This window comes from Perognathus longimembris, chromosome 22 (assembly GCF_023159225.1).
Source record: "Perognathus longimembris pacificus isolate PPM17 chromosome 22, ASM2315922v1, whole genome shotgun sequence".
NCBI lineage: Eukaryota > Metazoa > Chordata > Mammalia > Rodentia > Heteromyidae > Perognathus > Perognathus longimembris.
Genome location: NC_063182.1, coordinates 4,745,527 through 4,760,132, shown reverse-complemented (window position 1 = coordinate 4,760,132; position 14,606 = coordinate 4,745,527). Strand labels below are relative to the sequence as shown.

At 42.3% G+C, this 14,606-nt stretch overlaps 1 protein-coding gene across 1 annotated transcript in view; it reads left to right on the top strand.

The window, feature by feature from the left end:
• The first annotated feature begins 673 nt into the window (after positions 1-673).
• Positions 674-14,606, top strand: part of Kctd16 (potassium channel tetramerization domain containing 16) — a 224,789-nt gene continuing 210,856 nt past the window's right edge. Inside the window, exon 1 of the mRNA XM_048331336.1 lies at positions 674-1,505. Within this exon, the coding sequence (XP_048187293.1) occupies positions 674-1,505 (832 nt within the window). The remainder of the gene's footprint in view (positions 1,506-14,606) is intronic.

Sequence of the window (14,606 nt, the reverse complement as noted above, 5' to 3'; positions counted from 1 at the left end):
GGTTGCAGACAGACGCACGGAGCAGGGCGCAGAGGGGCTGCCGTCCACTCCAGGAAGGGCCGCGATCAGGAGTTTCGGGGGGCTGCTTATGTAAAATCATCTCTACCTCCCTTCCCTTCTTGGCCTCCCCCCACCTCCTCCCTCCCTCCCTCTTCTCTTTCCAGAGGTCTCTCTCTCTCTCTCTCTCTCTCTCTCTCTCTCTCTCTCTCTCTCTCTCTCTCTCTCTCTCTCTCTCTCTCTCTCTCTCTCTCTGACTCATGCTGGGTTTGAGGAAATCATTTTGCTCTTTTTTCCCCCCCTTTTTCCTCCCCCTCAGACGGACCTTTGAGGACCCGGGGACCTGGCGGGGCCTCTGCCCCCTGAGCCAGTGGGCAGATCAGATGCCCCGGCGGCGGTTGCGTTCCGTGGTGGAGTGGTAGCTGATCAGCAGCCCGGGGTCCACGCCGCCTTCTTCAGTGTCACCGCTTCACCTGTGGACTCTTCTCAGTTTCCCTTTCTTGGGGTTGAATTCAGCAGACACAAACACACCAGCCCGGGAAGGGGGCGAGAGGTCATTTGTAGCAGGTAAGGATCATTTGTTTTTCCCCCTCTCTTGCACACATTGACGCAAAAGGATAAGGCGGTGACAGCCTGGGATTGAACCTTTCCATACAAAGAGCAGCAGGAAAGGACAATGGCTGTGAGTGGGAACTGTAGCCGTTACTACCCCCGGGAACCGGGGAGCACCGTGCCCAGCTCCTTCCCTGAAGTCATAGAGCTGAACGTTGGGGGTCAAGTGTACTTCACACGCCATTCCACGTTGACAAGCATCCCCCACTCTCTCCTGTGGAAAATGTTCTCCCCGAAGAGAGACATGGCTAACGATCTCGCCAAGGACTCCAAGGGAAGGTTTTTCATCGACAGAGATGGCTTCTTGTTCCGTTATATTCTGGACTATCTCAGGGACAGGCAGGTCGTCCTGCCTGATCACTTTCCGGAAAGAGGAAGACTGAAAAGGGAAGCCGAGTACTTCCAACTTCCAGATCTGGTCAAACTCCTGACCCCCGATGAGATCAAGCAGAGCCCCGATGACTTCTGCCACAGCGACTTCGAAGATGCCTCCCAGGGAAGCGACCCCCGGGTCTGCCCCCCTCCCTCCCTGCTGCCTGCTGACCGCAAGTGGGGTTTCATTACTGTGGGGTACAGAGGGTCCTGCACGTTGGGGAGAGAGGGACAAGCCGATGCCAAGTTTCGGAGAGTCCCCCGGATTTTGGTGTGTGGAAGAATTTCCTTGGCAAAGGAAGTCTTTGGAGAAACTTTGAATGAAAGCAGAGACCCTGACCGAGCACCGGAAAGATACACCTCCAGATTTTATCTCAAATTCAAGCACCTGGAAAGGGCTTTTGATATGCTATCCGAGTGTGGATTCCACATGGTGGCCTGTAACTCGTCGGTGACGGCATCCTTTGTCAACCAGTATACTGATGACAAGATCTGGTCAAGCTACACCGAATATGTCTTCTACCGTAAGTACAAAGGACTCCACTTGTTTTGCTGTGTATCCGTTCCCTTCACAGTGGTGGACAGTTTGCATGTGTTGTCAGGGTCTGAGGAATACAGTCTGGGATGGCTTGTAACTCTGCAAGTGAAGCTAGAGTGCTAGAGGTTACCGTTCGGCTCTCGTGACTTAGTGAAGGAACTTTTACCTATTTCCCCAACCAACTCACAGGATAGCCAAGCATTTCTGAAATCACAAGGTGTACATGATATTGCTGTAAAACTATGTGGAATGAAAATGCACATGTGTGTCTTTGGTTAGACATTGAAATTTGAAGCTAAGGCAAATGACGGCCCCTTGTCTGTTGGTCTGTGGAGTTGGGCAGCATCAGGAGGGACAGACTACTCTGAGACTTCTCAGATGAATCCTGGGGTCTATTAAGCTGGCTGCTGAAGACCTGCATTCACCAGGAGCTTTCAGAGCACCAGGGTTGCAGGGAATGACGTGGTCTTGGCTAGATGGCAGTACAGACTGCTGCAAGCTCCCGTTCTGGTCTGAGACTCACTCACTGTTGGGAGCTTGACGGACCTGCTGTTTGATTCTTTTACGCTTTGTACTGAGACTTGAGTCGCCGGGTAGCTGCAAGTTGATTAAGCCAAACTTTATTTAAGATCTGTCTAAAAGGAACCACCAGGTCCTGGAGAACTGTCAACCGCGCCCAGACACCTTCAGACAGCTGAGGTGATAAAATTACTGACATAAAAGGAAACCGGAGTGGAGGAGAATAAATGGATGCTGCTGCTGCCCTTTGAGTAGGGATCTGCTTAAATGAAGACTTAGGCTGATTAGTGCTTTTTTTTAAACCCATTATTATAAAACAAGAAACTAAATGTCATTGATCTCTGACGGAACAATAGTGAATCAGCTGGTACTCTTCTGTGTTTGATTTAACTTCTGATTTTCAACAGGGTCAGGAGTAGATGGTAGTGAATTCCAGTGGGAATATTTTCCCATGGTTATCATCCGATATCCTCTATTTTCATTAAGCCAAAATTCAGAACTCAAGATTAAAATATCAACATTTCTTTCAACATAAAAATATACTGAAGTTCTTGGACCGGGTTGAGCCTACAGTTCTTTTGGAGATGTTCATTTGGAGATAGTGCTAAAAACCTTGGTAGAAAGAGCCGTGGGAAGCAGAGTTGCTATGAACTGGGCTATCACGTTATTTGATTTACACATGGATTATATAGACAGAATAGCTTGGGGAGAAAAATTAAATCAGTTTAGGAACATACAAGTGTTTAATAACCAATATTACATGGCCCATGACCCTATTTGTAGCCTGTATAATTTCTGTCTTCCTGGTGACCAGAATTTAGTCACCAGATACTGCTTTCTTCCATTTGGCCAATTTCCCATGAGGACAGAGATAAGACTCTGGCCTTTGCACCTTCTATAAAGGAAATGGAATTATCTGCAATTCTGTAGAACACAAAACACCTTCTCCGAACTGTTGAGGAAAATGCATCTTAGAGACAGGTAAATATAGGTTATGACTTTTTTTGTTTCTCAGTTTCTAGTACCTGAAAATATAGCATCTCAAGAAGGTTGGAACAAATGGATGGAAACCACAGCAGTGACAAGCCCCCAAAAGGACCACAGGAGATTTTTTTAATCCCACCTACATAATATATGTTCCTACTAGTCAAGTGGCATTACTGGGTACATCAAGCTCATCTCCTAACACTGGGTCCTCTTTAGATTGTTCTAGAAAGTTTCTTTCTTCTCTACAGATAATTTTTTCCTTCTTTTCTTGGGTAAACGAGGAGCACTTTGTGGTCTATCTCACCATGGAAAGACTACTATACATGAACAAAAATTCCATACAGTGTATTTTTTTTTTTGAGAATCATGTACTTCCATTTTGGGCAAAATATCCAGAGCTAAGTGTTAACTCTTTCTCTGTCTTAGGACCAATAAAACTGACATCTGGCTTTCTAGGGTACATAACGACTTCCATGCAGCTGCTTAGCTATAATTATTTAATTAGCAGCTGCCAACTGTGCCTATATAAGCATTAATTCATCAAGCTGTTGTGCTGGGGTTAATGGGCTGAAACCATGGGTGTTGCTCTAAAACAGGGAGTTGACTGCGACTGCGTGCAAGGATGCTTTTCTCAGAAGAACTTGACTTCCTCCTGAGGTTAGTGAGGGCAACACACACACACACACACACACACACACACACACACACACACACGCACTTCTTAGATTCAAGCCATTGATTCTAAGAAACCAGACTCTCGAAAACAGGAATGCTGCAGAGTTACTTTGTCTGAATCTACATGACAGTAAAAAAAAAAAAAGAGCAAGAAATGACTGCATTTTACGTAGGGCTTTGCAATCACTCTCCTCATTCCTTTTGTGCCTACTTTTCACCTAAGTCATGGTGAACTTGAAAGACTCAAATCTACATGCTAGTCGAATAAGCAGGTTAGATTCTTCCCTCATTAAAATTTTCATGTAGAACTGCAGTTGTTGTTCATTATGAGTTAAACTTGCGTGAGTGTTCTGTTAATGGAGACCCATAAACAAGGGAAAAGTCTACTCCTGTCCTTGCATGTTTAAGAAACATTAAGAACTTGGTTTATCTGCATCACATACACATAAAAAATATGACATGTAAAATATTAAGTGAATGCAAGTATTATATGAACACAGGAAAGAAAAACCTGTTATAATTGCCTCACAAAAATATTTAGAGATGTCTTTGTGTTTATTTAAAGATAGTGAGAAGATAACTTTTCATGTTTTCCATCTAATTGGCTAAGTAAGACTTGCTTTTTCTTTGAGTAGAAAGTAATACCATAAACATCAGACAACTCCTCTTGATTCACCTCTAAATAAAGTGGGAGTTAAGTCATTTGGAAAAGAGAAGTCCTACTTTTGAACCAGATACTCAATGATCGCTGAATCACTTGGCAAAGAAATCACAGGTGCAATGGATCCTTTATGTCTACAGCATTTTCCGATGCTCATGGGATTGGGAAGATTGTTCTCCGTTGAGCAGAATTGTGGCTGATGCTTAAGCCTAGTCATGAATAAGTTACCTTGGATTGTTAACTGAAAACATTCTCATTCAAGGGCATTCACCTCTAGTAAGTCCCTAATAAGTAGAGACATCAATTCATGGGATACTTGGTTCAAAATTCATACTATGAGATCTGTGACGTATAGAAATGGATATTATTTCATCATCCTTTCCATAAATACTTTTTCATAGGTAATTTTTTTAACCTATTTTCTTAAATTTAGAAAGTTACAGCTACAAAGTCCTTACATTTCCTGACATACACACTTTATGTTTTCATGCCTTTTGCTTAAGATAAGGTGCTGGCAGAAAGTAGATTAGGAAGTCATTTCCCACTTAGAATTCAGCTGTTTGATCTGGTATTGGCAAGAAATATATGGTTATATCCACTGTGAATAGTTGTTTGTTTTTTAACCAAGACTGACTATAAATGCTTCAATTAAAGGTTGGGGTGCTTTAGGAAAAACCAGAGACCGTACATCTTTCCCCAAATGATGGGAGCACCCTTCTGGTTTTTTGAGAGATACCTAGAATAAGCTCACTGTTGACTTCAGTAGAGAGATCTGTGCCGACCATCTATGAGGTGTGTAAAGCTGGGTGGGTCCCTTCCAGCACCTCCATACCACTTCCCCAAACTTTCCTTGTCTTCTCAGCTTTGGCTTTTTGTCTTGCTTGAATCACTGCTGCTCTCCAAGCCCTAGTCAGAACTTAGCAGGAAAACTTCTGCTCTGTCATTGCACTCAAAGTGCTTTTAAGGCAGAGGTATTTGTGCCTAAGAGCACTTTACAGGACTGTGGGCCAGGTGGCCTTTCTCGGTGTAAAAAGTGCAAATAAGAATTGAGGCTTATTAATTTGTAATTTTAAGTACCACTAAATATAAAGCTTCATCATGCAGTCAATTTAGACCCAATGCTCAGGTAGATACTATATAGTAACAGTACAGGGACAATATGGGAAAATTTTTCTTATTTCTTTAAAATGCTGTGCACTGAGAATGTGACTGAATGTAACAATGCTATAAAGACGTCAGTAAAACATTTGACTATGGTGTTTTCCCTTTCCTATCATCTGAGATCTGTTACCTGAGCTCAGTTCCTGTGGGAGGAGTTTGCTGTGGGCCCTGCCTGGCCATCACTGAGTGAATATGGCAGTGAATCAGAGCAGCAGTCAGCTTGGGAGAGAACGGGGCGTCAGGACATCTCTAAGCTTGCTTCCAACTGTCCTGATAGGAGCAAACATACACAGGATTGGGGGGGTGGGGAGAAGGATGGAATGTTCTGGATCGCCTCATGAGGTTTAGACCTCATCCAAGAACTTTAGGAATGGAAATGGCTCAAAGTGTGCCACAAAGCTCCCAACAGGAAGCCATTCAAAACTTCTCCAAAGAACGACATGGAAAAGCACTGCCGCTCAGGAGTTCAGGCAGACCCTGTGCAGAGCTCCTGAAATCAATAGACAAACTGAAAAATGGCATACTGTTGCTATTTTTTCTCTGATCTTTGCCATAACTCTCCGTAAATTCTGCATAGCTTTGAAAGTCACTTAAAATGTTTCTGTCATGGAAATCTTTAAACACAAACGAATGTAGATACTGGAGTCCAGAACTTCTATGTAACCTGCACCATCTTCAATTACTACAGTTAACATCAAAAGACAATCTGGCTTTATCAAGACTTCTGGTTTTCTTTCCTGTTTGCACTGGGTTACTTGGGGGAAAATCCAGTACATAGATGATTTAATTCATAAACAAATACTAGAGTTCACATCTCTAAAATGTAATGTATCAAAAATTATATAATACCATTAGATGTGAATAATTCTCCTATTTTCATATTTTTGTGGTGCTGGGGGCCAAACCCAAACACTCGCACACATTAGACAAGTACTCTAATGCCTATATATAAACAATCCCTTAAAAATTCCTTTTTTCCCTCTTTTGACAGCATTGAGGTTTGAACTCCCAGCTTTACGCTTGCTAAGCAAGCACCCTATCACTTAAGGCATAACAACGGCCCCTTACAGGGTTGGTTATTCTCAAGATAGGCTCTTGATTTATGCCTGATCTGGCCTGGACTGAAGTCCTCCTATAGGTGCTTCCCCAAATCCCTGAGATGATAGGCCCTCACTACAATTCCCAGCCACTATGCGCTTCCCCCATCAGTTAGGATAAAAAGTACTTCACAGCCACCAGCCATCGGCCGAGCTGCAAGCTTGTAAACTTGTATTCCTAGGCTGGCTTTAGACCCGGATCTACCAATCCCTGCCTCTCAAGTGGCTAGCCAGGCGGACAGGCTTGAGCCACCCTATCTGGCTATAACAAGTCTTTATTATCAACTTGAGTATTGTAGTGCATACCTGTTACCCCAGCACTTCGGAGGCTGGAAGAGCATGAGTTCAAGGTCAGTCTTGACTACCTACCTAGTAAGATCCTGTCTCAGAAAACTCTAGTGATAATGATGATAATTAATAATAGTAATTCCTTACCATATCCAATATCTAGTCAGTGTTAAAAAGTCCCCAATTTTCTCAGAATATTTTGCTAAGATTTGAGTCAAGATTCAAGTAAGGTACATCCAGTATATTGGATTGCTATGCTTCTTTATTATCTTTCTTATTTTAAAATATTATATTAGTGCAATATAGTAAAATCGGCTGATATTTCCTCTCTGTACAACCTATTTGTTTCAAGTGACCTGCTGGGGGTTGGGGATTTAGCTCAGTGGAAGATCACTTGCCCAGCAAGAACAAGGCCCTGAATTTCGTCCTCGGCTCTGGGGACAAAACAACAACAAGAAGAAACTGCTTGTTTGGTCTATCAACTCTCCTACCTTCCAGGTTCTAGCGTCCCACCCAGGAGGGCTGAGATGCCCTTCACACATATCATTCCCAGTAAACTTGCTAGATCTGGGCCATAGGTCACATTCAGTTCCTGTATTTCTGTCTTCACTGTTGACAAGTGCATTTTTAATTGCATTAATGGAGGCAAGGGAAGAGCATTTTTCTTTTTAAGACTCATCATTAAATAAATAGCAATTCTCTTAATTGTCCAATTTGGTTCTTCCAAAAAGGAAGCAGTACAAGAGGCCCCTACATTTCTTTTCTTTCTTTCTCTCTTTCTTTCTTTCTTTCTTTCTTTCTTTCTTTCTTTCTTTCTTTCTTTCTTTCTTTCTTTCTTTCTTTTTTTGAGATCCCTACTTTTTCTTCCAGTCATTCAAGAACTACCTGAATTTCCACACGTATTCTCATCATTGTACTGGGCTGCCAGTGGGGATATAGTGAGCAGTCATTCCAGAAATCATTTGGAGTGAGAAAGTTTACTACCTTCATCCTATTCTACCTCTTACGTTTAAATATTCTTGATTTCCCTTGACTGGGTAGAAATTCCATTGAATTCACCATCTCTGTTTCCCAAACTTCTTTCTTGTTTGTGCTGGCCACAAGGCTTGCACTCAGGGCTTGGGTGCTGTCACTGAGCTTATTTTGCTCAAAGCTTAGTTCTCCACCACTTGTGCCACAACCCTACTTCTGGCTCTTGGGTAGGTAATTGGACGTAAGAGTCTCGTGGGCTTTCCTGCCCAGGCTGGCTTCAAAGTCCTCTGCTCCGATCTCAGCCTGCTGTGTAGTAAGGATTACTAGCTACTGGCTAGGAATGTAACCCCGTAGCGTCTAGCATCTATGTGTGTCTTAAGTCAGCAAATGGCATCGTCCCTCATCCAGTTGCTTCAGGCATCCTGACACTTCTTTCTCCACCGTTACTTTCCCTAATCGATGACAAATCCCATCGGTTCTTCTCTTCCATCCTTCTCACGTCTGTCCACTGCTCTCTGTCCTCACTGTGGCTGCTCAAGCCACACCCCAGCTCCTTCTCCAGACCACTGCCAAGCAAAACAAGTTCCATCCCTTCCATAGTCTCTATTGTCTTCTTTGGGTCTATTTTCCCTGCAGCAAACGTGATGAGGTCTCTAAAATGTGAGTCGTACTCTGACTTGCCTCCACCCAAGGGTCTTCGCTGCCTTACGATGGCTTCTTATAGTTAATATGTCTCCCTATCAACCCCGTGCCCCTTCTCTGTATGGAATGCCCTTTGCTTCCCTCTGCAGCTTCTACTGCTGCTACTCTGCGCCCATCAACTCTTTAAATCCCTGGGTGCTGTTACCCACTTGCATCTTCAATATTGCGTGTGAGCATCCTCTGCTTGGATCTCTTCTACCTACAAAGTTCACTAGAGTCCACCTCGAGTTTACATTTTCTGGGATAACTTTCCCAGCCTACTGTATAAAGTATTTCTTATCTTTGTTTCACGTGACCCTAATTTCCTCTACATAGTTTAACAAATAATGTGTTACATTTGCTCATATATTTGTCTTTCCAACGGTGAGCTTTGTAAAGACAGAAACTGTATTATGAACTCATATGTTCATAATAGTTGGTATAATACCTAGCACACAGACTGTAAATATTTCTCCAAAAAGAATGCCACCTCAAAAGAGTGCGTAAGTGCCTACTCCAATATTATTTTACTGTCATAAGTGCACCTGTCTTGGATATATCTTTATGTTATCTCTAGAAAGAAGAACTGAGAGTTAGGCACTAGTGGAATCTGAGGATAGCCTAAGCCAGCCCAGGAAGAAATGTCCCAGAGACTCTTATCTCCTATAAACTACCCAAAATCCAGAAGTAGAGCTGTGGCTCAAGTGGTAGAGTGCTACCCTTGAACAAAAGAAGCTCAGGGACAGCACCCGGGCCATGACTTCATGCCCCCAGACCAGCACTCACGCGCACACAAACAAAGAAGGACTGGAGATCAGTGATGGAGTGATTAATGCATTAGATGATAACCGTGGTGTTTCCTAACTTTCACTGAGCTCTAAGGTCTTTACATACAAATTGGAATTCTTTCTGTAAGGTGCTCTTCCCTTAACATTTACACAAGGTTCCAGCTCCAGGGAACTGAGAAAAACACTTTCCAGCAGCCAGGTCTCCCGTGGCTCCCTTTAGTTTGTTCATCCAAGCAGGGGCAAATTGAAGCTGGGCGAGGCTAGTGTCTATGGCAAAGCCCAAGAGGCATTCAGAATTCAGAAAAGTGCTCAAAAACTGATAAAATAGCCCCAAAAGAGAAAAAGCTCTACTGGAATACAAAATGTGCTGTAAGACTTGTCTTCTTAATTTTCTTATTTGCTGAAAGGGTTCCATTTACTCTCTCTTCTATTCCCAGAAATGTTGAAAAATTTGAGTGCTACAGGCAGCTTGGCATGGTAGTTAAGAGCCTGGATTTGGGATCTCAGATGACAGCATTCTATTTGCTTAATAAAAGAATGCCCAGCCTGAATTCTTGCTTTACTGCCTATTAGCCATGTGATCATTAATAATGTAGCCTTCTTCCACGCCCCTGTGTCCTTCCCAAGAAAGTGGAGATGATACAACTGTGTCTACTCACTGAATTGCTATAAGGATCAAGTGGATTGATGGGCTATAAAGTACTTAAAATGCTCCTAGAGCTTAATCAGTGCCATAGAATGTACTGACACCTGAGAATAGCAGCCCGAGTCAGTCATTGGTTCTTCCTTTAAGGAACCTGTAAGAGACCAATAATCACTTTAGCTGTCCAATCCAGTCTATTGATCTAGGCATACTTAAAAAATTTCCAAGAATGTATTCAATGCCATGCCTATTTATTTTAATTGAAGTGGAATAAACATAAAAGTAACTCCATCAAAGGGCTTCAAATTAAATGGCACAGTGTACTCCATAAACATATAAAATTGGTATGTGTCAATTAAAAATATTATGTTGCAATAAAAAGAAAGAAAAATATGTGAGTAAAAATATGTTCATAATAAAAACAGAAAGAGAAGAAAAGACTTTAATGTCTGCTTCCCTTGGCTATTTCCATAATGAAAATCATTAACAATGGACTTCCCCCTGCCTTGATTTCCACCTATGGCCTTTCAGAACGTGGTACAATATAGAGCAGAACTGAAAAGTAAGAATGCAATTTAAATTATATGTTCAGCCCCAGCAGAATTAGAACAACTCTTTTGTGGGGTTCAGCCTAGAGAGTATTATTCACAGTGACAGAAAATGGTTATTGAGTGTGCTACTGACAAAAGGATTATTTCAGTTACAGGAGAATTGAAAACAAGACATTTTACTTCACGTGGGGTACAGCAGTGTGGCAAATAAAAGGAAATAAGATTGTTAAAGGGGGACTGTTACCTTGCTACCCATTCAGAAGTTGCCCCATGTGAAGAAATTCAGTTTTCTATTTTTATTCATCAGCCCCATTTCTGGAGCAGAAAGTTATAACGTAAAGCTGATAAAATGTGATTAAGAGCTTGCTACATTAATGAAAATGAAAGGTAGCTAGCTCTCTGTCTGTATTTAGGTGGCAAATGCAAGAGGCTTTCTGGCCTGTTGAATATTGTTGGTTGTCTTTTTTTTTTTTTGGACAACAGTGCAAGCTTCTCATGTCAACACTGCTAGGCAACAAAACACAAAAAAGGAAAGGGAAGCTCTGCTAATTTCTGTTTGTTTGTTGTTTTGTAAAAGGGACTCTGGAAAAGCAAAGGCCTAGACGTTATCAGACTTAGGAAAATGACACCTGTGGATGCTACAGTGTGTTTTGGAGGAAACAGAACCCTACGGGAAGACCGTTGACATGGATGAGTGTTGCAGAGTTCTGAAAATACCCTAAGCAGAGAAAGAGTTAACCAACATTACAAAGCACATGGAGCACTGGTCAGGCATCACTAACTTTCTGACAGTTTAACCATTCTATGATATCAGGGTTTTTTTTTTTTTAACAAATTATACCAGACATTTTTCTACAGGTGCCTGAAATCTTACATGGTGATGCAAATAGAACACAGGACTTAGTTTTACTCAGATGACTCTCCAGTCAACTAGATGAACTATCAGAGGGATACCCGTAGGGGTTCAATTGTGTCAAGCTGCAGCAACACAATAGGAAGATATTAATTCCTATTGGTCTATTATGTCTTAGAAAATGAACAGTTTAGATTGGCTTTTCCAGATGGATAGCACAGGGAAGTAGTGGTTGATACTGTGTGGTACTTTCAACACTTTAAAGTCTGCTTGGGATATTTAAAATTCTAAGACATTTACTGTATTTGTTTGAAAAATCCCATATTGATTTGTACTTAGTAAGGATCTGTCCATAGAAAGGATTGTTCAAGAAGACCGGCCGCTTGAGATGGGGAGAAAAATGTCAAATCTGTATGCAAAGAACCTGGATTCTGATTCATGAACTTTTCATGCTCATGATTTTTAGTACCTCTCACAATCTGCCGGGAAAATGATTAACAATCTGCACAGATTTCATTGATTAGACACTGCAGGCACTCCATACTTCTGTCATTTGCACTAACTACGTATACCACCCTCCCGCTCGCCCCCCCCCAAAAAAAAACCTATTAGTGAAGTGCAGTCCTCGTCTGGGAGCCATGTTGACTTTCTTCCAGCAGAATGTCCTTTTCAGCAGACACACTGTGTAGCCTCGGCCACCTGCTGATAGCTCCGCAGGCTTCCTTCTAGCCCTGAGTACAGGCTAGGCACGGTGACCTTGCGTGGCTCTTTGCTTTTGAGTATGTTCTTTTCCTAAGCATCTCATAGTGTGGCTCAGAGATTCCTGGAAATATTTGCTGCACACATGCAATGCAGCTGAGATTGCACCAAGAGTTTTTTTTTTTTTTTTTTTTTTTTTGGCCAGTCCTGGGCCTTGGACTCAGGGCCTGAGCACTGTCCCTGGCTTCTTCCCGCTCAAGGCTAGCACTCTGCCACTTGAGCCACAGCGCCGCTTCTGGCCGTTTTCTGTATATGTGGTGCTGGGGAATTGAACCTAGGGCCTCATGTATCCGAGGCAGGCACTCTTGCCACTAGGCTATATCCCCAGCCCCTGCACCAAGAGTTTTGATGGAGCTTGGGGTTCAGGGAGATACCAAATTAGGACAGAGGACACTTTAATCTAGGATGATGGGAAAGTGCAAACTGATTTGAGAATAGAGAAGATGCTCCTAACCGGAACTTGGGATGCCAAGACACTAAACGAGCCAGACACCAGTGGCCTCGTGCCTGCGATCCTACTTATTCAGGGGGCTGAGATCTGAGGACCATGGTTTGAAGCTAGACCAAGTAGAAAAGTCTTCAAGGTGCCTGACTCCAATTAAGCAGCGAAAAACCCGGAAGTAGTGCTGAAGCTCAAGTGGTAGAGTGTCAGCCATAAGCAGAAACAAAAGCTGAAGGACAGCTCTCTGAGTTCAAGCCCCAGTATAGGCACACGTACGAAAAATAAAAAGAAAATATAAATGAAACTAGATTTATATTCATGTGAATCAAAGCAAAAATACTTAAAATTTTATGCGTCTGTTGACCTTAAGATACTAGCTGAATGATGGAGTCATAAAAGCTTTTGTACCTTAGGTTGGCTTAGGAAAGTTTTAAGACCATTGGCAATCCTGTAAATTCTCATTTAATTGGACTATTTCTAATGATAGCTGCATAAATTAGTTTAGTTACAGCCAGAACCATTATTGTCCTTTTTCACTCTTTAATTCTCTCTTCTATCAAAACTTTTGACTTGTAAAAGGTTTTAAGGTATGCACAAAATCAGAGTCCAGATATTAGACCATATCACTAATAATAGGTTTTAAAAGGTACTTTAGAATTACAGCTGCAGTCTCCTTTTTATAAAGATTCTCAAAGTGGTATTTTCATTATTATGACGATTATTTAAACCTGAAGATTACTAATTTACCTGGAAGATCTTATGCACAAATCCTTTCCAGTGACCACCACTGTGCTAAATGCTCAGGAGGTGAGTCAGAAACATTTGTTGAGTGAGTGAATATATTTCTAACACCATATCGTAAGGCAACGTAAACGGCGTGATATCCGTGGCTTGCTTTTCTTGATATTTACTTCTGCGACATCAAACCTACTACTGGAGTCCTTAACATCATTGGATCTATCGGCTTCAAAGTGTCAGTGACGTCACTGCATCCCAGGGCACATCTGAGCAAGCGTGTTAACGTTGCTACCCCTCAGAGTGACCCACTGTCAAGGGAGGTGATCAGGCCTTCCTTTTTACCCGTGTGGCCCTCAGGAGTCAGGGATCCCATCTGTAGGTATGTTGGTAGCTTGGGACCCAGGAGGAGAATCTGACAATGCCCACTCTATGATGGAAACACAAGTCAAGGACCGGAAAGAAAGAAAGAAAGAAAGAAAGAAAGAAAGAAAGAAAGAAAGAAAGAGAGAAAGAGAGAAAGAGAGAAAGAGAGAAAGAGAGAAAGAGAGAAAGAGAGAAAGAGAGAGAGAAAGAGAGAAAGAGAGAGAGAAGAGAGAAAGAGAGAAAGAAAGAAAGAGAGAAAGAAAGAAAGAGAGAAAGAAAGAAAGAGAGAAAGAAAGAGAAGAGAGAAAGAAAGAAAGAGAGAAAGAAAGAGAGAGAGAAAGAGAGAGAGAAAGAGAGAGAAAGAGAGAGAAAGAGAGAGAGAAAGAGAGAGAGAGAGAGAGAAAGAGAGAAAGAGAGAGAGAGAGAAAGAGAGAGAGAGAGAGAAAGAGAAAGAGAGAGAGAAAGAGAGAGAGAAAGAAAGAGAAAGAGAAAGAAAGAGAGAGAGAAAGAAAGCAAAGCCCAATTAATCCCACACCTCATTCCTCTAGCTCTCTTGGCATGCTTGGCCTTTCTGCCCCTTCTGAAATCACTTGTTGCTCTGAAATGTTGCCCACGTTGGTCTTTTTGCAGTTCTGACTCCTGACATTCTTCTTCCACATCTCACCTCCCGGCATCTTACCTGTTCTTCAAGGGCAGGCTTTCGTGGGTTTATCCACCAAAGGGCTTCTGCTACTAGCCCACCAGACCCAACCCCTCCTCCTAGTTGCTCTTGGCATAGAACCTTGTGGATTGACATGTTAGCACCATTCATATACGTGATTTCGGATTTATTTGTTCTGTTCTTCCTCCTTCTCTCTTGATAGCTTTGTAGAAGCAGTTGTGGCTTTTTGGCTCGTTTACATTCTCAGC